Here is a 25229-nt window from a genome sequence, read left to right as displayed (position 1 = left end):
GCCGCGCGTGTAAGATAGGTTCATCCCGACCCTCGCGCAGGCTGTTTTGCGGAAACTCGGTAAACCTCGTTTTCGCAAAACACCCTACGCTCGGGTCGGAATGAACCTATCTTACACTCTCGGCCATGGAAGATACTTATAATATATTTGTATTGGTACATGTTGTTAGAAATAATCCTGCTGAATAATAACTATACAATGAAAGAACAGGGAAGTTGCAATACTAGTATTTCTATTTCTGTGATATATGTCAAACTCGTGTCATTAATTTATGAGGAAACCCAAATCTAACTACTTGAGTGGCAAGAGAGTTGAACCCTACATACTTACGATCTCTGACCATATTCTGAGAGAATACATGTCATTCTTAAATATGGAATGTTATTGGGAATATGGCGAACGCATTTTCTGATAATGTTAACTCTTCGTTCAATAACCTGATTGCGGTGGTCTCGATAACGTGTGAAGTTCTAAGTACACAAATGCATGTGGCAGTGTTTTCATTCATTTGTTATTTCAATCGGCCATATTTCATTTGATTAAATCTGCTAACTAATGTTGAAATAAACGAACAGGTATTCTATTCTTTAAGAACAGGTAAACATTTAACACGTATTTTATGGATGTTTTGTTTTAATCGACCTATTTAATAAGATCAATGCATACCAATAACATTCAACCTACAAATCATTTTGGTTTAAAAATCATTCTTAGTGTGGCGTTGGCATTTGCTAATATTGTTGATAAATGTTTAAGAAAGTATCAAGTTTTGCGATCGCAACTCGTTTTAACTTACCAGTGAACTCTTCATTAATCGTCCCAAGGCGAAACAGCTACCATTTCTTCATTTTCTTTCTGAGATCATTGTTTAGGAACAATATATCTGCATTACAATGGCTTTACCTAATTGCAACCTAATGTTGATATGGACTTTCAAACATGATTTGCTTGAGATTATCGTATAAAAGACAAAATGTTAGAATTCCAATTTGATTACTCTTTCCGCTTTTCAGCCAATCAGATCGCCTGTTGTAAAACTGTTCATTCAACAACAACAACAAAAGCGGTAATCAACTGTGAGAGAAGTTTGTCTTTACATGAAAATTTGTTGAGGAATGTTGCTGTAAAGTTTTGCAGATGGTATACTGTATTTCAAAATCGATAGTTGTTAGTCTGCATTTGATGAAAAAAAAACGGGCGGACAAACTTGTCCAGGTAGCAGAACGTTCAATTACATACAGAAAGTACCAGGGGCTTATTCATGAAAAACATGATATTTTGATAATATTGAAAATTTTCACATGTTTAATGATGTAACTCTTTTTTTCATATTAAAAGAGTATTGTTTTGGCCAAACCATATTTGGCAGTGCGTTACTTTGTGCGAATGCTGGGTTCTACAGTATATTCAACTCACACAAAGAAAACAAATAAAATGTTAAAAGATTCCGCCTTAATTAAAGGAAACTGTATTTATGCTTAAAAGTAAAATCTAACTGATGACTACAAACAAAGACGCACCGAGATCTATTCTTTACAACTAAAGTGTTCTTTAATCTTAATTACATGCAAAACGTGACTAGAATGAATTTAGTTCAACATATTAACCACTGAATGTCTAGTCACAAATATTCGTCATTCTGTAGGCGGTTGATGATCAATGATGTTAATCTGAAAACATAATAAAATAAGTAATTTAGGTCAGGGTTGTTATGTTACATTTTATAGTTAACAGTAGATATTGTCAGAGTTGTTATGTTACATTTAATAGTTCGCAGTAGATATTGTCAGGGTTGTTATGTTACATTTTATAGTTCACAGTAGATATTGTCAGGGTTTTATGTTACATTTTATAGTTCGCAGTAGATATTGTCAGGGTTGTTATGTTACATTTAATAGTTCGCAGTAGATATTGTCAGGGTTGTTATGTTACATTTAATAGTTCGCAGTAGATATTGTCAGGGTTGTTATGTTACATTTTATAGTTCGCAGTAGATATTGTCAGGGTTGTTATGTTACATTTAATAGTTCGCAGTAGATATTGTCAGGGTTGTTATGTTACATTTAATAGTTCGCAGTAGATATTGTCAGGGTTGTTATGTTACATTTAATAGTTCGCAGTAGATATTGTCAGGGTTGTTATGTTACATTTAATAGTTCGCAGTAGATATTGTCAGGGTTGTTATGTTACATTTTATAGTTCGCAGTCGATATTGTCAGGGTTGTTATGTTACATTTTATAGTTCGCAGTAGATATTGTCAGGGTTGTTATGTTACATTTTATAGTTCGCAGTCGATATTGTCAGGGTTGTTATGTTACATTTTATAGTTCGCAGTAGATATTGTCAGGGTTGTTATGTTACATTTTATAGTTCGCAGTCGATATTGTCAGGGTTGTTATGTTACATTTTATAGTTCGCTGTAGATATTGTCAGGGTTGTTATGTTACATTTAATAGTTCGCAGTAGATATTGTCAGGGTTGTTATGTTACGTTTAATAGTTCGCAGTAGATATTGTCAGGGTTGTTATGTTACATTTTATAGTTCGCAGTAGATATTGTCAGGGTTGTTATATTACATTTTATAGTTCGCAGTAGATATTGTCAGGGTTGTTATGTTACATTTTATAGTTCGCAGTAGATATTGTCAGGGTTGTTATGTTACATTTAATAGTTCGCAGTAGATATTGTCAGGGTTGCTATGTTACATTTTATAGTTCGCAGTAGATATTGTCAGGGTTGTTATGTTACATTTAATAGTTCGCAGTAGATATTGTCAGGGTTGTTATGTTACATTTTATAGTTCGCAGTAGATATTGTCAGGGTTGTTATGTTACATTTTATAGTTCACAGTAGATATTGTCAGGGTTGTTATGTTACATTTTATAGTTCGCAGTAGATATTGTCAGGGTTGTTATGTTACATTTTATAGTTCTCAGTAGATATTGTCAGGGTTGTTATGTTACATTTAATAGTTCGCAGAAGATATTGTCAGGGTTGTTATGTTACATTTTATAGTTCGCAGTAGATATTGTCAGGGTTGTTATGTTACATTTAATAGTTCGCAGTAGATATTGTCAGGGTTGTTATGTTACATTTAATAGTTCGCAGTAGATATTGTCAGGGTTGTTATGTTACATTTAATAGTTCGCAGTCGATATTGTCAGGGTTGTTATGTTACATTTTATAGTTCGCAGTCGATATTGTCAGGGTTGTTATGTTACATTTTATAGTTCGCAGTCGATATTGTCAGGGTTGTTATGTTACATTTTATAGTTCGCAGTCGATATTGTCAGGGTTGTTATGTTACATTTTATAGTTCGCAGTCGATATTGTCAGGGTTGTTATGTTACATTTTATAGTTCGCAGTCGATATTGTCAGGGTTGTTATGTTACATTTAATAGTTCGCAGTCGATATTGTCAGGGTTGTTATGTTACATTTTATAGTTCGCAGTAGATATTGTCAGGGTTGTTATGTTACATTTAATAGTTCGCAGTAGATATTGTCAGGGTTGTTATGTTACATTTTATAGTTCGCAGTCGATATTGTCAGGGTTGTTATGTTACATTTAATAGTTCGCAGTAGATATTGTCAGGGTTGTTATGTTACATTTTATAGTTCGCAGTCGATATTGTCAGGGTTGTTATGTTACATTTTATAGTTCGCAGTAGATATTGTCAGGGTTGTTATGTTACATTTTATAGTTCGCAGTCGATATTGTCAGGGTTGTTATGTTACATTTTATAGTTCGCTGTAGATATTGTCAGGGTTGTTATGTTACATTTAATAGTTCGCAGAAGATATTGTCAGGGTTGTTATGTTACGTTTAATAGTTCGCAGTAGATATTGTCAGGGTTGTTATGTTACATTTTATAGTTCGCAGTAGATATTGTCAGGGTTGTTATATTACATTTTATAGTTCGCAGTAGATATTGTCAGGGTTGTTATGTTACATTTTATAGTTCGCAGTAGATATTGTCAGGGTTGCTATGTTACATGTAATAGTTCGCAGTAGATATTGTCAGGGTTGCTATGTTACATTTTATAGTTCGCAGTAGATATTGTCAGGGTTGCTATGTTGCATTTAATAGTTCGCAGTAGATATTGTCAGGGTTGTTATGTTACATTTTATAGTTCGCAGTAGATATTGTCAGGGTTGTTATGTTACATTTTATAGTTCACAGTAGATATTGTCAGGGTTGTTATGTTACATTTTATAGTTCGCAGTAGATATTGTCAGGGTTGTTATGTTACATTTTATAGTTCGCAGTAGATATTGTCAGGGTTGTTATGTTACATTTTATAGTTCGCAGTAGATATTGTCAGGGTTGTTATGTTACATTTAATAGTTCGCAGAAGATATTGTCAGGGTTGTTATGTTACATTTAATAGTTCGCAGTAGATATTGTCAGGGTTGTTATGATACATTTAATAGTTCGCAGTAGATATTGTCAGGGTTGTTATGTTACATTTAATAGTTCGCAGTAGATATTGTCAGGGTTGTTATGTTACGTTTAATAGTTCGCAGTAGATATTGTCAGGGTTGTTATGTTACATTTTATAGTTCGCAGTAGATATTGTCAGGGTTGTTATGTTACATTTTATAGTTCGCAGTCGATATTGTCAGGGTTGTTATGTTACATTTTATAGTTCGCAGTCGATATTGTCAGGGTTGTTATGTTACATTTTATAGTTCGCAGTCGATATTGTCAGGGTTGTTATGTTACATTTTATAGTTCGCAGTCGATATTGTCAGGGTTGTTATGTTACATTTAATAGTTCGCAGTCGATATTGTCAGGGTTGTTATGTTACATTTTATAGTTCGCAGTAGATATTGTCAGGGTTGTTATGTTACATTTTATAGTTCGCAGTAGATATTGTCAGGGTTGTTATGTTACATTTTATAGTTCGCAGTAGATATTGTCAGGGTTGCTATGTTACATTTAATAGTTCGCAGTAGATATTGTCAGGGTTGCTATGTTACATTTTATAGTTCGCAGTAGATATTGTCAGGGTTGCTATGTTACATTTTATAGTTCGCAGTAGATATTGTCAGGGTTTCTATGTTACATTTAATAGTTCGCAGTAGATATTGTCAGGGTTGCTATGTTACATTTTATAGTTCGCAGTAGATATTGTCAGGGTTGCTATGTTACATTTAATAGTTCGCAGTAGATATTGTCAGGGTTGCTATGTTACATTTTATAGTTCGCAGTAGATATTGTCAGGGTTGCTATGTTACATTTTATAGTTCGCAGTAGATATTGTCAGGGTTGTTATGTTACATTTTATAGTTCGCAGTAGATATTGTCAGGGTTGTTATGTTACATTTTATAGTTCGCAGTAGATATTGTCAGGGTTGTTATGTTACATTTTATAGTTCGCAGTCGATATTGTCAGGGTTGTTATGTTACATTTTATAGTTCGCAGTAGATATTGTCAGGGTTGTTATGTTACATTTTATAGTTCGCAGTAGATATTGTCAGGGTTGTTATGTTACATTTTATAGTTCGCAGTAGATATTGTCAGGGTTGTTATGTTACATTTTATAGTTCGCAGTAGATATTGTCAGGGTTGTTATGTTACATTTTATAGTTCGCAGTAGATATTGTCAGGGTTGTTATGTTACATTTTATAGTTCGCAGTCGATATTGTCAGGGTTGTTATGTTACATTTAATAGTTCGCAGAAGATATTGTCAGGGTTGTTATGTTACATTTAATAGTTCGCAGTAGATATTGTCAGGGTTGTTATGTTACATTTAATAGTTCGCAGTAGATATTGTCAGGGTTGTTATGTTACATTTAATAGTTCGCAGTAGATATTGTCAGGGTTGTTATGTTACATTTAATAGTTCGCAGTAGATATTGTCAGGGTTGTTATGTTACATTTTATAGTTCGCAGTCGATATTGTCAGGGTTGTTATGTTACATTTTATAGTTCGCAGTAGATATTGTCAGGGTTGTTATGTTACATTTTATAGTTCGCAGTCGATATTGTCAGGGTTGTTATGTTACATTTTATAGTTCGCAGTAGATATTGTCAGGGTTGTTATGTTACATTTTATAGTTCGCAGTCGATATTGTCAGGGTTGTTATGTTACATTTAATAGTTCGCAGTCGATATTGTCAGGGTTGTTATGTTACATTTTATAGTTCGCAGTAGATATTGTCAGGGTTGTTATGTTACATTTTATAGTTCGCAGTAGATATTGTCAGGGTTGTTATGTTACATTTTATAGTTCGCAGTAGATATTGTCAGGGTTGTTATGTTACATTTTATAGTTCGCAGTAGATATTGTCAGGGTTGCTATGTTACATTTAATAGTTCGCAGTAGATATTGTCAGGGTTGCTATGTTACATTTTATAGTTCGCAGTAGATATTGTCAGGGTTGCTATGTTACATTTTATAGTTCGCAGTAGATATTGTCAGGGTTGCTATGTTACATTTAATAGTTCGCAGTAGATATTGTCAGGGTTGCTATGTTACATTTTATAGTTCGCAGTAGATATTGTCAGGGTTGCTATGTTACATTTTATAGTTCGCAGTAGATATTGTCAGGGTTGCTATGTTACATTTTATAGTTCGCAGTAGATATTGTCAGGGTTGTTATGTTACATTTTATAGTTCGCAGTAGATATTGTCAGGGTTGTTATGTTACATTTTATAGTTCGCAGTAGATATTGTCAGGGTTGTTATGTTACATTTTATAGTTCGCAGTCGATATTGTCAGGGTTGTTATGTTATATTTTATAGTTCGCAGTCGATATTGTCAGGGTTGTTATGTTACATTTTATAGTTCGCAGTAGATATTGTCAGGGTTGTTATGTTACATTTTATAGTTCGCAGTAGATATTGTCAGGGTTGTTATGTTACATTTTATAGTTCGCAGTAGATATTGTCAGAGTTGTTATGTTACATTTTATAGTTCGCAGTCGATATTGTCAGGGTTGTTATGTTACATTTTATAGTTCGCAGTAGATATTGTCAGGGTTGTTATGTTACATTTTATAGTTCGCAGTAGATATTGTCAGGGTTGTTATGTTACATTTAATAGTTCGCAGTAGATATTGTCAGGGTTGTTATGTTACATTTTATAGTTCGCAGTAGATATTGACAGGGTTGTTATGTTACATTTAATAGTTCGCAGTAGATATTGTCACTGACAGGGTTGTTATGTTACATTTAATAGTTCGCAGTAGATATTGTCAGGGTTGTTATGTTACATTTTATAGTTCGCAGTAGATATTGTCAGGGTTGTTATGTTACATTTTATAGTTCGCAGTAGATATTGTCAGGGTTGTTATGTTACATTTTATAGTTCGCAGTAGATATTGTCAGGGTTGTTATGTTACATTTTATAGTTCGCAGTAGATATTGTCTAGGGTTTCTTGCCTGTCGAGTGCACTGTTAATCACCATAAAGTGTTGCTACAGTCGATCCAGTCTGACTACTTGGATTTATATTCCCAAGAGGATATATATACATTCCTTTGAAAATAAGAAATATTATTCGAAAACTACTAGGAACTGAAAGTACAAACAAAAAATGAACTTTAAAAAGATGCAAATGAAACTATGAGAATTCAGCCCTGTAGCCACGGATCTACTATAATATTGTGGATACAGACAACGTTAAACAGCTGTGATGAATTTCTTCCAATTATTAATACAAACCCGAAGGTGTTACCAAAATAAGCAACGATCACTCTTCTAGTTTTAATAATTTTATGTTAACAAAACTGATTAAATACAATTAACAGAAACATATGAATCATATATTATATTATATTCATAACTTTTTCTCCTTATCCTCTGAGTTTTTAAAAAAGATTACTCAAAGGGTGAGATCAAATGACCGTGGAACACTTAACCCTTGGGCGCTTCGATATATGTTTTGTTTTCAGGTTTGAGAAGCCTTTTATTTTAAAAGGCTTATTTATTCAGGATTTTGATTAAATGCTACTTTCGAGAAAATGTATTAACACGCGATAAATTATCTGTATGTTAAATATGTTAATTAACTTGAATCTCATGGTAATCTATTGTGTGGCGTGCAAATGAATAGCCCACTCTGGCTAACTTTAAACCAGCTGTCCCATATCATGTGAAGGCGAATGTTGAAATGACATTGAAAACAACAAATAGTTCAACTCGACTTAATATTTCAATGCTTAGATATACATTTGATATTTCGGATTTTAAACGTGGCTGCTTGGTATTTCTTACGCCTCAAAACAGTCTCCATATCTTACGCCTCAAAACAGTCTCCATATCTTACGCCTCAAAACAGTCTCCATATCCCACTAAGATCTCAAAACTTGTTTGATTTCAGGACTACAGATGGACGTCGATGAGGAGTATACGTTAACGTGACGGAGGCTACTTATTCATCATGTGTCTGACAGAATGTTTGACCGCGGTGATCTGGTCAGGGCCGGATTTCTGTTTTCGCTGATTTTTACAATTATGGTCACTCTGTCACAGATTCTTGTCGTCCATAAACAAAACCATGGAAACAAGAAAGCACAGGACAGAAAGAAAATGCAGTCTTTGTTTGCTCAGATAGAAAGAATTATAGAAAGCATGATGAAACCAGATTACTTACAAGTTAATTTAAATCAAGAGTTACAGATGTCCGAGATATATGCTGAAAGAATAAAACAAATGATAAGGAATCAAAACTGTGATGATTGTTTAAGTAACAGACTGAAATTAAGAAAGGCTAAATTGAATGACACTTGGAGATACGAACGTAAGTCACGTGTTTTACATTTTGTTCAGTCACCATTCACACCCAGAAAGACGAATGAAGCCAAAACGTCAAAGAGTCATATAACCGGTATGCATCCGGCAAGTAAAATTACCCCCGGCAGAGCAGACAATTTCACTGACATTGCCTTTGAGGCGGACTATTCCTCGCCAAACAATCCCGGTGTTCGTGGAAATTCAGGAACACACAGTGTTACAAAGTGCCCAGAGAACCCAGTAGCGTCATGTAAGTCCACCTTATTGTTTGGTGTTCATGCATGTGGTTTATGTTTACGTGGAATACCGGGGGTGTTCATGATCTAAGAATAAACCCAGTCAAGTCAATAGAAATGTATAATTGTAGAATGCATGTATATTCCCATGTCTTGTAGTACTAATAATATCTACCCTGATTTAATCCCATTTTAAGACGTCTATATTTCGGAATCGTGGTGCACATGTTCAAAACCACAGTATACACTTCTGAAGCAGGTCAATATCTTGGCCTAAAGTTTTTGTTAGTTAACCAAAGAATCACTGGCGTGTGTTCTTGCTTATTCGAAGAGGACCACCCTTCTTGACTACAGCCATGTACGCATTACTCAAATACTTATGTTTAAAAGTCGGTAGATGTAGACCAGTTGTGCTTATGTGTTTCTAAACTGCGCATCAGCCATATACTTAGATGGACGGTAAGGCTTGTAGCCATGTAGACGACATGATAAAACCGACCAGTATCACCTGACCATTATCACCTGACCATTATCACCTCGCATGGGCTGCTTGAACGAAATCGATGACAGAAATATAAAAGTTAAGAATTCGGGATCAGCCCGTGCTTCTTTACTCTTGCACAGAACTAGGTTTTATCATTTTAGTCTGCCATCTTTAATACCCATTTAACTCTACAAAACACACATACCTCCATCCCCGTATTGTACTTAGCACAACCACTGAAACGCTTGGAACCGATGATGAAGAAGTAACTTGTTTGACCCTCTTAACTGTCAACATTCATGAAGTTTGTTATATTTATTTCTATTAGTCACTTTTGAATGAGCACTAATATCTATCTATTCATATTGAATTCTTGATCACGCATAGCATATAGTCTAAAAGAAGGAAGGTTTCGAAATGTTCAACGTTAATGTATTTTATTTATGCGTTTAAAAGAATACCGTTTTGCTTTGTATAAAAAAAGTTATTTCAATTAAAATCACAACAATGTATTATTTTCTCCTGTATTCTGGAAGCTATCGGGATATTAATGAAATAGTTATTAATAATGCGTTGTGAATTAGATTACAGAAAACAAAACATTGTTACGTATATTTTAGATACCAGCCACGACTCGACATTTTCCACGAGGATATATTTACGATAGATGCGTTTATTATACAATATATACACAGCCACTGTACAGAGAAGGAATCCACAAATTGATTTCATCGGAAATACATCAATTGTCTTTGCTGTTGAAGGCAATATGTAGAACTTTTAATATTAGATCTTTAGTTGAAACTACGCCGGGCAATCATCCATCTCATAAAAACTCAAAGAGCCTATTTATTTGCTTAATGTGTAGCCCCAACCTTTATTTTATAAGAAACGGATCCTTTTCTCAGTTCATTTGTAGGTTTTAGTAAATATGATGATGTAAATATGATCATATTCGTAATCGATATAAGTTATTTTTACAGAACAAATTCTAAAACAAGGTCTTGAGATACATCATTAGTTTGAGAAAATTAACCGACAAAAGGTTGACCACACAGTTAAAGGGACTCGCTCATAGTTTGTTAAAAGCACTTTTCACGAAGATAAAATTTATTACGAAATAAAGTGTGGTAAATCATTAGAAGTGTGAAAACTAAGATATCGACAGCTGCATGTTGCTCAAATATCGTCATCTAATACCACAATTTTGAATACCGTTACTGACTGGACTCAGCAATTCGTTGTAGCTTGATTGGTTGATTGACATTATCACGTGACGTTTTCAATGTACTCTTAAAAGCTGTCGTATAAGTCATAGAGGCCTTGTAGTCCAGGCGTCGAATTTCTGTGTGTTTTATAATTGTCTGGCGTAGGTGTGCAACCCACTAAAACCATTTTTTAATACTTTAAATGTATTTTTATCCGCAACTTTGGTATGATAGTGTAAGTAAAATAATGATAAAATAAGTGTATTCAAATGCATTACCGGGAAAACTAATTGTTGGTCCAAAACCACGATGGCCCTTTAACTGGTCGAAAATCAATGTCACAATTTAATGTATCCCTTTAATTGTCACTTACAACGTGTTTGTTTCATGTTAATAAGTTTGTATATTTTGGCATATTTAATTTCAAAACCAATGTACCGTTAAATACATGAGACCGGAAGTTTATCAAAGTGCATTAAGATAACGCAGATATTGTACTGCGATAAAACACTACGAATTAATCATAGTTTAAGTAACTAGCTTGCGATCGACAAGTGAAATACATCTCCTGTTAAACTTCTGTGAAACAATAGGTGTACGTTGTGACGTGTTTAAGCGTTACCGAACTTAATGCATGACAACTCACATGGACGTTGCTTATCTGAAGCCCCGCAATACAGTGGGTTTAAAGGGACTAATATGAAGCGTTTCATAAATACGTAATTACAGGCTTTAAATGTCGCGGCGATGTACTCGATTTATAATTATTGTTGTGTTAGTGATAATTTGTGTCGCCCTGATCAGTGTTATAAATGTAGGCGAATTGAGTGTTGCGGCGGCTTCCGGTGTGTACGGTGAAAAATCAACGTCTTATTCCAAGAGTGGAATGCGGTTCAACGCAAGCGAGCGCACAGGACGTTTCAGCAATGACAATATGTCAAGCTTTTATAGGAAATCGAAGTACACTATGGGATATGAATTAAAAGTAAACCTGTCTTTGGACTCTTGTCAGGCGGTTCCAGATTTACTTGGTAAGACTTGTGATGCAAGATAGGTAAGGAACAGCCTCTTAAAGGAAATAAGATGCTGTTAATACTACCTAGAATTAAGAAGGCTGATCCGCACCTGGACAGGTCTCTCTTGTTAATGCTCATTATCTAAACAATCTTCTTCCAATGATTTTTTTTACCAACTATTCTACCATACCATGCTATATTTCCCATGCTTACAATCTTTGCTGTTTTAAATGTATACTTAATATTAATAAATTCATACTCATGAAATAACTAACCATTTTACAGTGGTATTTTACAGCGGAACCGTGAGCGTGTGCATTGGCCATACATCCGGTCGAATAAGTTGATGCTATCATTGTAAACAGTGCTGTAATCAATCTTACATTTTGTAATTGATTGCATGAAGATAATGAGAAACTACCTTTGTAAACATTGTTTCAATACGTAACCTAGCTTAATGCGTTTATTTTATAGTCACCGGTTCATTTCTAAGTTTTGATTTGTAATCAATGTTTGTCATTCATTCTGGTGACACGCTCATTAAGCTAATATTACTTGTTAATATATACCCGACTTTAAATTACAACTACGTTTACTGGGCTGTTTATGTTCTGTATAAACGGACTCAATGCAAACAAAATGTACCGCATGTGTATGTTCATTTTGAATGCGTACTTGTCAAACTGTCAGTATATGTGTCACCAGGATGTTTTGTTTTATAGTCATACTTAATTACTATCGTAACAATGCCTTATTGTTACTTGATGTCTATTTATGTAGCATACTATATATACATGTAGGATATATTGCGACATATATTCGTTACTATTGCATTTTACTCATGTACATGCGTTTGAATATGTAATCTTCTGAAGCCAGCCTTTGCATTTCATCGTTTTAAACATGGTATGTAAAGCCTCAGTCACATACGTCAGGTATTCGACAAAAGTCTTTTGAAGAAAATTCAAAGAACGTTCATTTGTGTGTCGAACGAAATTCATGAAACTAACCGCATTGTAGGTTGTCCTCAATATATGACAGGGTATCTTTGCCATCTACCGCCCTCAGGCGCGTATGAATTCCCAACGAAAGTCCTGGAAATGTCCTATGTACCCTACGTTTAACCCACGACAGGTCTGCGAATGTCATAACAAGCCTACGTTAAACATACAACAGGTCTGCGAATGTCATATCAAGCCTACGTTAAACATACAACAGGTCTGCGAATGTCATATCAAGCCTACGTTAAACATACAACAGGTCTGCGAATGTCATATCAAGCCTACGTTAAACATACAACAGGTCTGCGAATGTCATATCAAGCCTACGTTAAACATACGACAGGTCTGCGAATGTCTTTTCTCACACCTCAGATAAGTAGATCCAATAATTTAACCATGCTAGATATTCTTATCTTGCCCACGGGCGAAGATAAAATGCCCGTATGTAACTCCTTTTTTAATGGTCACAACATTGTAATTACCCCCCTTGTTGAAGACCTTGTCTAATGGTAAATTTAGAACGCTAATTAATTATTTCTCGCTTCAAATGTCACCATAAAACAGTTTTCAAGCACCATTCAAAAAATATTGCTTCATTCTCCTTAGAACCATTTAAAAAGACCGATTTGACCATTAACATTTACTGGATCATTGCGCGCATATCCATGACAACCACGTGCTATCGCATATCCATACGCAATTATTCTCACTAAGCACAAAAGAGTTCTAGCAAAAATTACATTTTTACTAAATTTTGTTTAACTGAGGTGGGAGAAAAAGCATCTACCATAGCCGCTCGTGTAAGATAGGTTCATCCCGACCCTCGCGCAGGGTGTTTTGTGGAAATTCGGTAAACCTCGTTTCCACAAAACACCCTACGCTCGGGTCGGAATGAACCTATCTTACACTCTCGGCCATGGAAGATACTTATAATCCACCATCCAACGTACGATGATGATGATGATTAGGAGGAGGAGGAGGAGGAGGAGGACGATGATGATAAAATAGAAATATATACCTAGATCTACTCATATATATAATATTTTGCATTCATGAACATTTGGGCAATAAAAACAATAACCAGAATTGCTTAAATAAGTTAAGAACTATGTGTTACACGAGTTTTTTCTACCTTTCAGTAGGAAGACTGAAAATTGACTTTGAGGCGGCACTTAAATCTGCACCGCCCCCGGCAGCCCATGATGTGTTGCCAGGTGGCGCATGGAGTCCGAATAGCTGCGTTGCTAGGCAACGGATAGCAATCATCATACCGTTTCGTGACAGGCAGAAACATTTGGACATTTTATTATACTATCTTGTTCCAGTATTGACCCGACAACAAGTGGCCTTCCAAGTATTTGTAGTAGAACAGGTACGTATGTCTGTACATGGATTCCAGCGATTTAAAATGATATCCAATTAAAAGCCATTGCTGACAATGAAATGGTGAATTAGCACGTTAAACAACATTATTTGGCAATTGTCAGAATGAAGCAAGCAGAAACACGAACATGTTTACACAAGTGGTCGGACTGTAATAAAGAATGTCTTAATTCTCATAAAAACAAACATTTTCGCATCTCTTTATTACAAAGAAAAACAAAACAAACAAAATCCAGCATAAATTTATATAAAGCATAAATATATATAAGATATCAAGTAAACACTCCATATTATACAAAAACAAATCATTTTGAGAGGGATTGGGCACATAACACTAATAAACAAAAAAAATCGTTTCAGTACGGCAACAAAGCCTTCAACAAAGGTCGGCTTATGAACATCGGGTTTACGGAAGCGCGGAAACACGATGAGTTTGACTGCTTCATCTTCCACGACGTCGATCTCATACCGGAAGACGATAGAAACATGTACACGTGCTCTGAGAACCCTCGGCATATGTCCCCGGCCGTGGATAAGTTGGGTTATAAGTGAGTAGTACTGTAGTTATGCTTGCGGGTTGGGGGGGGGGGGTATTTTAAGTCGTAACCAGTGTATCGAGGCCTGCGGGCTCAGCATAAAACTTTGTATAGGACGATAAAGATACTTACGCACGCACACACATGCCCGTAAGCCTACCTCTTACTAAAATATGCGACATTAATAAAGGCCAGGTGTGCAATAATTTGTATATTTCAAAGGCCCATCTTTCCCTTTTATAAAGACTAATAATACATAAGCTTACCCCTTAAAATAGTAAGATTACGACTGAGAGCTTTCTTTGCTAAAGAACTTATCTATCTATCGATAAAAAAATTAGCAGATGTATTTGAAATTGGCTTACATTGGTTATCAAAGTGTTAAAATAATTTAGAAGTCTACTTCAACTGATTTCTTTATGTTTAACTTAGATGTACAGCATGATTCAAGTGTTGCATGTTTCAATAGGAAGCATTCTCATTTATTAGAAGTTATGTAGTACGCATAGTATCATCACCCTTGAGTACGATAATGATGTTAGAAAGTAGAATACACGAGTCTGTTATCTACCCAAAACCCACTTGATATACTATCAGCTTTTCCTCTCAGATTTTTTTTTAATTATCTTTCCTGCCAAACGCGGGGATTAAACTTCATTCACTTTTAAAAGCTAGTTTATCATTATTACAATGCATGCTGCACTCTGATTACACACGAGGGACGAGTCAACAATTTAGAAATACATATTATTTTCCATAACATTTCTTGAAGTGAATTAAACGTATTATTTAGAACAATAAAAACCCAAATCATAAAGTCTAAGTAATTATTCTTCCTTTTTTGCGTTAATGTATTATGAAAACTCGCTTTCGATTTTGCATATTGAACATGCTTGATTGATTTGCAAATTGTCACCCGAGCGGTGATATTGCATGGGTGCTTTAACTGGAAACATACACCACCCGAGCGGTGATATTGCATGGGTGCTTTAACTGAAAACATACACCATTTATCCAATTTTAGTTGATTGAAATCCTTTCAAATAGAAATATGCATATACAGATAAAGAAACCTGTATCAGGTTCAGACTGATGATACTAAATCTGTAATTCGTGGATAAGCCAACCCACGAAATCCACGAAAATTAATGTCCCGCGAATATTTATGACTTCACATACCATACAAACAACTTCGACCAGCCCCGTACCGAAACATATAGTGATAACACTGCATGTATTTAGGAGCTCAAGGTTCAAGGCTCAACACATTCACACATTCATACATTCAGCGACAGACACTCACCGTCACAATACATGAACGACAACAACAACAACATCAACAGCAACAACAACATTCAAATATCTTTATAGATGATTAATTCATACTAGTTCCGGCACCTTGCACTGGTCAGCGATATAAGTTCATCATTATTCAGTCCCGTTGGTACGATACTACGCGTGTGTGGTCTGTTAGTGGGTTAAACGCCGGTGAACACGGATGCAACCCACATTTTTGGGGTAGTAACTTTAAACAAAACTCGCGTACGTTCGACAATGAATGGAACATGCTTATGTGCGAGTGTGCAAAACTTCGTAACCGTTTTCGGACAGGATATAGTCGTGCTTCTCCGTTCACAGTATTATTTAAGAATTATAACACACCACTGAGGGTCATATGACATTATAAGGACCGGCCAGTCAGCCACCGAAAGTGTATATGGACCGAGGCGTTAGCCGAGGTTCATTCACCTTCGGGGGCTGACTGGACGGTCCTTATAATGCCATATGGCCCGAAGTGGTGTGTTATATATCTTATATTATACCGAACAGTTTTCATTACCATTCAATATTTTTAAAGCGATTTAAATCTGTTTTATTGAACAAACCTGATAATGTTTGTTTGCGACAAATTTTCGCCGTTGTGAAAATAGCAAGCCGCACTTACTAATTGTATGACGTCAGCGGTCCATATTACATTTTTGGCGAGGTCCGGACCGGGCAAAAAATAATATGGACAGCTGACTTCATTAAACTGGATTTTCATCAAAATACAATGATATACGGACCGATCGATTTTATATATACAAAGAAGGGACAAATTTATGTGAGGTATAATATATATAATTACACAATGCGTAATGGTCGTCAGGTTTACCTTTAAAAAACAATATGGAGTGCTTACCTTAAACAGATAGTTCATTAACTCACTTGAATCCAGTGTTAAATCCCGAACACCCTCGCATAAAATTGATGTCTTTCTTTATGGTTTATGTCTACTTAAATCTACCACTAGTCGCTTAAAGGGACTGTACACCAGATTGGCACAAAAAAAAATGTTTTTTGAACGAATCTCAGGACAATTAATTAATAAAATGTTTTACTCGTTGATATCATAATTGTAAAATAGAATACCAAATTTAAAAAAGAAATGTGTCGAAGACCGGGTTTGAACCTGTGTCGCCAAAATTGCAGTCTAGCGTTGTATCCACTGAGCTACGTAGCTTACTCTAAACGGGTGATATAATTAAGCTATACACCTAACTCGGTAATATAACGTGATAACATCGACTAGCCAATCACGCATAAGGAATTAATTCTACTCTGTAGAAATACCCAGTAATCTTTTTAATGGAAAAATACGAAAACACTGCGAAAAATAAATTAATTGTAAACTATGTGATACTTCAGTTAGTAAGTTTCAATGCATCGATACCAAGATTGTCAGTTTCCGACAATTGGTTTTTTCGATATTTCATCATACGGAGTACAGTCCCTTTAATGAATGATTGCATAATTGCTGGCTCAGACTGTCCTGTTGTTGTGGTGCATATATTGTCAATGCGTATTGCCTACTGTTATGAATGTAGCTTCATTGAATTAATTCACAACTCGAATATAATAATCGTGTCGTACTGTAATTGTCAATGTGTTTCTACGGGCGGATAAACATGCTTTGCTAAATTAGAAATAGTATTAAGATAAACTAAACGCCTTTTAAATTATAACATACTTCATGTTTTATGGCCTCTCGTGCGATATATTATGCTGAATGATGATGAATGGTGGATATTAGCATAGATGTGTCTCGTTTGATGTTTCACGTGTTTGTTTTAATTAAAGGTACACTGTTACTACCCAAAATGATGTAGCACAATGAATGCTATTGTTTTAATTTCAAGACAATGATGCATAAATATCATAAGCAATGGTTCATATAAAGGGAACCGCGTTTGATTTGAATGAAAGGTGCAGACACACGGTATGTTTACCTTAAGATGATCACTGTAAATCTTTTAGCACTCACCATCATTTAATATTTGTGCGTTTTTAGCGATTAAATATACGGTTGCGATCTAGTTATCAGGAAGTTCTATTTTTCATAAATGCATTATTTTGTAAGTAGTTCAAGGTTTATCACTAAAATTGTATGTTTGTTATACATGTGTATGTATTGATTTTTAAATACGAGTGTCACTTTAAGTAATTTTCAATAAAAAAATCGCCGTACGATTATGTTAAAAAGGTTAGATGATAACTGTATTTGTTCCTTAAGCTTGCATGATATACCCCTTTCAAATCCAATGCCAGCTCCTTGCATACGCAATCTGTATATTTGCCTGACTGTTTCAACAAAGATTTAAGAGAGCAATATGTGTTAGGAAAATAAAATAACAAAATGATCAATCATAAACTATCTAGTTTGGCACCAAGGCATATTCTTCTGAGAACAACATATTTATGATGAAAGCAATAAGACAAAATTACTTACCACTTTTCTGACGGGTAATCAATATCTTAATGCTCCCTATCGCCATCTCCCCAGTATCAGCTAATAACGCTTGAATAGCGCGCCCGTTCCGGCGGAAGGATATTATTTATTTCAATGGAGCAGCTATATGGCACATGACAGTTGGAAGTCAAATTGCTCATGGTCCGCGTAGAACTTTCATTTCCTATTTGTGTTTCAGATTGCCATACAAGGCGCTGGTGGGAGGGGTGCTCAGCATCAAGCCAGAACATTATAGCAGGGTCAACGGGTATTCGAACCTTTACTGGGGCTGGGGCGCAGAGGATGATGATATGTACTACAGGTTAGCAGCCCTGAATAAGATTTAAAATGAGTGAATGTAGAAATGAATCATGTTAATGAGCGCAAAACATAATGGATCTAGGCTCACATGATTCAAACATATCTTTTTTAAAGCGATCAATTTAGGTAAGAACAGCATTCACCACAAGTAAAAAATTCAAATTTTCGGTCACATTGTCATACTCTTCTGTCAATGGTAGATAATAAGTATGTTCCATGGCAGAGAGTGTAAGATAGGTTCATTCCGACCCGAGCGTTGGGTGTTTTGCGGAATCGAGGTTTACCGAGTTTCCGCAAAACATCCTGCGCGAGGGTCGGGATGAACCTATCTTACACGAGCGGCTATGGTAGATGCTTTTTCTCCCACCTCAGTTAAACAAAATTAAGTGAAAATGTATTTTTTGCTGGAACTCTTTTGTGCTTAGTGGAAATAATTGCGTATGGATATACGATAATTTGTGGTTATCATGGATATGCGCGCAGTGATTCATATTATGTTAATAGTCAAATGGGTCTTAAAATAGTTCTAAGGAGAGTGAAGCATTATTTCTTGAAAGGTGCGTGACAGCTGTTTTATGGTGACATTTGAAGCGAGAAAAAAATAATTAGCGTTCTAAATATTGAAACAAGACAAGGTTTCCATGATGCTACAGACGACAGTCTTCAACAAGGGAGGTAATTACTATGTGGTGAGCATAAAAAAGGAGTTCCATACGGGCATTTTATCTTCGCCCGTGGGCAAGATAAGAATTTCTAGCATGGTTAAATTATTGTATCTACTTATCTGAGGTGGGAGAAATAAATTTCTCATGCATTGAATTCATTCTAATCTTGAAAAACATCCAGTATGTGTGTTTTATTTTCGTTTCTTGTCGATTTAAAGTGTAAGCACTGGAAGGCATTTCAGAAAAGTTCTTTGGATTTTTCTTCATAATGATTTGTCAATATTAAAAACCACAAAACAACTATCACCGTTCTATCTGGACAATATATTGATCAATATTGATTGGCTAATACTTACTTCATAGAAAAGCCCGTTTCATAGTATTCATATATAAGATGTACCACAGTTAATACAATTTTTTTAGTTTACCAAAAGGATGAACAGATATCGAAATCAATAGTTTTTATAAAGGATACTGTGTTTAATTTGAAATAACGGTACAGAAACCAGCGTATTTCTACCTTATGGTACAAAGATGTTTAGGAGCCACCAGTCTTTTAATATTTGTGCGTTTTCAGCTTTTAAAAACATGGTTTTAACCTTGTTGTCAGTCATGAATAATTTCGATAAATGTATTAAAAGGTTTATCACTCAAAAGGTATGTTGATATACATGTGTATGTATTGATTTTACTAATTATCACTTTAATATCCCCGCACACCAGCGTCTTGTAATAAAGAGTACTACTCAGGGTGATGTATGCTTATCCGAATGCCGAATGTCGGTGAGAAGGCATCAGCTTTTTCAGCTTTCAACAGCATTGGACAGTTATAATTCAGTTGCTTGTCTGTTCTGTTGACCGTCGCTGTATTAATATCAGGATAAATACTGGTCATGTATTGACTATTTAGTATAACTTCAGTACAGTACAAAGTCATACTGTACTCTTTCAAAATTAGACATGAACTTGCTCCTGTATACATGAACAATCTAATTAGTGAATACCAGCCAATACGACTTCTGAGATCAGACTCTGCTAAGCTACTGAACGTTCCACGTACAAAAACTAAAACATATGGTGAAAGGAGATGTGCAGCCAATCTTTGGAACAGCCTGCCAGTAGAAATTAAACACATTGACTCCCTGACAGTTTTCAAAAAGGCTTTAAAAACTCACCTATTTAAATTGGCGTATCAGTGAAATAATGTGGACTTTTTAATCTTTTAATTCACGTGTGCAGCGCTTAGAGACTTGTTTTATAATGCGCTATACAAATATTTACATTCATTCATTCATTCATTCATTCATTCACTTCAATAGTACTATTTCAGTCAGTGTCAGGAGAGTAATTGCGGACAGTAACATTATCAGAGAGAAAAAGATTGCTGTGGTGTTTGTAATAGATTTAAAAAGGCAATATGTGTATGAAGTTTGAAGTAAAGACCTAAGAAAAAAACAATAATGATAAAAGCAGTCATGGCCCGATGTCCCAAACAGATTGACGAACAGGACTTGGTGCTTCCTATATTGCCCCCCCCCCCCCTCCTACACACACACACACACCAAATGGTTGATGTAAAACAAAGCAAATACAATGTCGTGGTATTAACTTTTAAACTTTGTCCCTCTTTTTCATTTTAGATAGTACAATCCCCTACAGGATTTTTTCACATTATTTGTCCAAAACGTATTGTTTGAGTTATCTGAAGGAAGCTCATTTTTCGCCCGAGTGGACAGTTGGGCATCTTTAAAGAGTAGACATCGATAGTGATTGAAGATGGTTTAAAATATTGTTTCAGAAATTTAAAAAATAAATGAAAATCGACATGTTTGAAAAGAACATCCTATGAATGATTTTTGAGTGTTTTACATACAGGTGGATAATAACCTTTTATTAGACATTTTTAATTCTTACATAATTACAGATGGCAAAACATTTTCCGAATAAGTTGGTGGTACGAAATTGCTTGCTATATCTTACCAGGAAGTTAATCTTTTTAAGCACTTTCTCAATTTGGACATTGAATTAACCTTGACCTTTGGTGACCTTAATGGATAGTATTTTAGAAAGCTTGGTATCTCTATATAACTTACTAAAAACATTAGAGCCAATGCATAAATTTGCTAAAAAGTCATCAAAGGCGTACCACTCTCATTTACGGCGGTCATTTTGGCTGTTGTCTTGGTAACCGTAGTAATCCGTGTGTCCTCCCTCGTTAAAATGAATGACACACATCATACAACACAAACACACAAATAAACGCTCTAGACGAATAATGCACACACATACAACCTCGGAATAGACAAGGATAAAACAAAGCAGATCTGCGTAAACTGGGAATGAGGTATTTAGATTGTGTGCCTTCTGGATGATCGAGTTTCTTTCTGGATAGGTAGCAGACTGTCACATACAGTGACTGGATTACTTCAAAACCGCTTGGTATATGGAGGATATGTGTTTACTTATATGGAAGGTCGTTATATAGTTCAGCTAGTGAGCATCTGAATTTGAACTTCGCGAGTGGCGTAGCCATGAGTAAAATATTCACTTGTAGAGTTTTGATGTAAAGTATATTGCGTTCATTTTGTGTCACCGCCCTGTGCGTACGGACGTTAGATTTGGATAGTAAAACGGGCTTAAATTTGTTAGCAACAGTGACTTATCATTTTCATTTGTCTGATAAATCAATAATAAACATCTCAAATGCACTACATAATCGTATTATCCAAAATAACTTGGAAAACAAAATATATATTGTGTATTTTAATTGGTTTTAATTATGTCTATAAGTATAGAAAATACTGAGAGGATTTTAGATGAAAATCACAACATAAATACTAAACTTTTAAAGAGCTTTGCTTTTTTATATTGTTACGTTATGTCTAGTAACAGCTTGAAAAGTGTGGGTGGTTTGGAGGAGAGTGTGTGTGTGTGTGTGTGGGGGGGGGGGGGGGGTCACGAAATCAGAGGAAATATTACGTTTCCCTGTTAAGATTAACATGGGAAAAACCTACTGTGCAAATATTTTTTCAATATAAAAACAAAATGTACAATAAACGGATGACTTCCTGAAATATTTCCAATTCAGCAACTGTTCTTTTTTAATGTAATAGTTTACAAACATGCGATGTAATATATTTTCTGACAAATTTGAATAGACTAGAAGAACGTCATACAACACATGTGCTAAACAAACAAATACATGATGGTTATAACGAACTGAAATTAAGGTATTGCATTTGATAATTTAAACTTATTATAAGTTCGATTGTGTTGTAATGTCGATGTATTTTTCAGACTTTCAGCTTCGAAGATAAGTGTTTTACGGCCCCCATTCACGATTGGAAGGTATAAAATGATAAAACACGACCGCAAAGAAGTTTCCCCAGCAAAAGTCAGGTGAGCAATCAGTCACCAATGTACTTGATCAATAGATCGTTAAAATACAATGATAAGACCAGATGCTGTTCGTAGGCATACAGGGCAAAGCTCAATGTCAACATATTAACACATTCGTTATCAGTAAATGTTGGGTTACCGCCTGGGTACAGTCAGTGAAAACTTTTTCAGAAATCTGTTGTGGGGTTAAACCATTTGAAGAGACAATTATTTGTTCATAGTTTTAATACAATGTAATATTTCATGTCCGTTTGTTCATATTCACCATATTGGCAAAGAACGTAGTTATTGTACGTTTCTCTGTGTCTCAGGCTAGAAAACGGAACAATACTTATGTGAAAAACTACAGAAACAAGCTCAGTAGCCAAAAGTTTAAACATAAACATAAACCCCGTTTAATGGCACAGAGTAAACGCCCAAGACATAGAACACAAAAAACGAACAATCGCAAACAAGAAACATGGAACAACAGCACAAAACTCCACAAACAGCACAGTGCATGTATATTTTATAAAAAAAAAAACTAGGTATGCTTATCAAGGATTGTTAGGTACCGCCTTGGAACGGTCGAAACATGTAAAATTACTTGGGGTTTAAACCAGTTTGTGTGCACAACCTCACTCTTATACCAACAATCCCGAATAAAGTAAAAACGTAAATGGTAAATCTTATGAAAGTATGCATTAACTTGACATTTTTTAATATAAAACAAATAGCATGCTAGTTATAGTTATAGATGTTTCGATTTACGATGGTGTATCAGTATCAACGGTTGATCGTTTTTAACAATTTCAAGCCGGAAAATGGCGAAAAATATCGTTAAATAGCTAATTGAGCTTATAATTTTTGTTATCATATACCGGGTCCCAATATCACGAAAATACTCAAGTCAAATCTTAAGCTCAGTCTCAACTCTTTTTATCAAATTTCAGCATCATATAATTCAAAATTGTAAATGTTTTACCCTTTTAAATTCGCATTCTGTCATTCATTATGTTGTTTAAAAAATTTGGTCAATATTTTATAGAAAAAAAATTGAGCGCAAAATTGTACTTTTATCTTGTATTGTATCTTGTAATCCTCACTAAGGACAAGAGGTCGGTACTGTGCAGCCCACGTTGAGAAGTATGCAATGCATTATCATACTACCTCTTGACGAAGTATTGTTCTATGGATGTACTGACAAATTAACTTTTGTTTCAGATATTACCTCTTGAGAACAGTGCGGAAACGTTTCTTAAAAGACGGCCTCAACACTTTAGAGTACAGATTGGTTGATACCCGGCTTGAGAAGTTGTACACACGTATTGTAGCGGATGTAGGTGATCCACCAAAGAATTCGGACAAAATTTCAGCTTTCGTAACATAGAAATGCTTAACATTATTTTTTCGAATATTTGTGATAGTGTTCAAATATTGTATTATTTTTGCGGTCGAATAACTTATATATGTTTAAAATGAAATAAAATATTTACTCGATCTGCAAAATAACAAATAAAGTTAAGGGTTGTTCCATCACATACGATGTGAACCACAACTTGTCCTTACCCCGCACTAATAGTGTAGTAGAGAGTCATTCTTATGTATTTCATAAAAGTGATTTTTATGTCTTGTAATCATACAGTGTAAACTACATGATTAGGGATATTTTATAATAGCTTGCTGATAACCTTTATATAGTTAAGACAGATTTAGGGTTATTTTATAAAAGTTATTGTTCTTACTTGTATTAATACATTTGAAACTACATGTGATAGGGTTATTTTATAATAATAATGATTCGTGGTTGCATCATACAGAAGAACCTCTAGGAAAAAGCCTATTCCAATATACAAAAATGGTATAATACATACTACATTTTTATTCGTCATTAATTGCAAAAATATTCTAGTCAAATCGATGATAAACGGCACATCTATCTTGTTTCAAAATAACTTCAATTAAATTTATTAATTTACTTTGATTTAATGTATCACTTCAACAATCACAAGACAGCTTCTTTGCACCATTCAACTATAGGATCATCTTTAGTCCGTATTATGGTTTAAAGTTCATACGATTTGCAGAATTAGATACTGTACTATAGCATCCAAGTCCTAAATTGTCACTCATCACATTGCATCAGAAAATATTCGGACAAGCCAAACAACCAAACTTAAACGATGATTCTACTTAAGAGACTTACTCTTAACGAGCGATGCACAACTGCACAAGACAATAGACAACCCGATACATTTATATTAAAACATAGTTATCAATATACAGACTTTATCCATATCTATCTACAAGGGCCAACTATAACATATAAGCGTAATCCAAGGGACACTCCTAGCAGTCATATTTGAAATATAAATCTTGTTCAGAGGCACGCGTTTCGGGACCAGACGACATTGAACGAGAGATATATGCATAAAGAACAGATAGCTTTATCGATATACAATAGGAATAGCGCCATGGAACGGT

General features: G+C 34.9%; 1 protein-coding gene across 2 annotated transcripts; it reads left to right on the top strand.

Annotated features, from left to right (window-relative positions):
• Positions 1-11225: 11225 nt before the first annotated feature.
• Positions 11226-24245, top strand: LOC128238898 (beta-1,4-N-acetylgalactosaminyltransferase bre-4-like). 2 transcript variants are annotated; one of them, XM_052955210.1, is made up of 6 exons: positions 11226-11707; positions 14019-14065; positions 14437-14624; positions 18581-18703; positions 22665-22766; positions 23970-24245. In XM_052955210.1, the coding sequence occupies exons 1-6, from the start codon at positions 11413-11415 to the stop codon at positions 24133-24135; spliced, it is 921 nt and encodes a 306-aa protein (XP_052811170.1). In that variant the 5' UTR covers positions 11226-11412; the 3' UTR covers positions 24136-24245. The 2 variants fall into 2 exon arrangements, with proteins under 2 accessions (XP_052811170.1, XP_052811169.1); XM_052955209.1 differs by having other exon boundaries at positions 13833-14065.
• Positions 24246-25229: the final 984 nt, after the last annotated feature.

Source organism: Mya arenaria, chromosome 6 (assembly GCF_026914265.1).
Source record: "Mya arenaria isolate MELC-2E11 chromosome 6, ASM2691426v1".
NCBI classification, from domain to species: Eukaryota; Metazoa; Mollusca; class Bivalvia; order Myida; family Myidae; genus Mya; species Mya arenaria.
The sequence above is the reverse complement of the archived record's forward strand: the minus strand, read 5'-3'. Positions and strand labels throughout refer to the sequence as shown.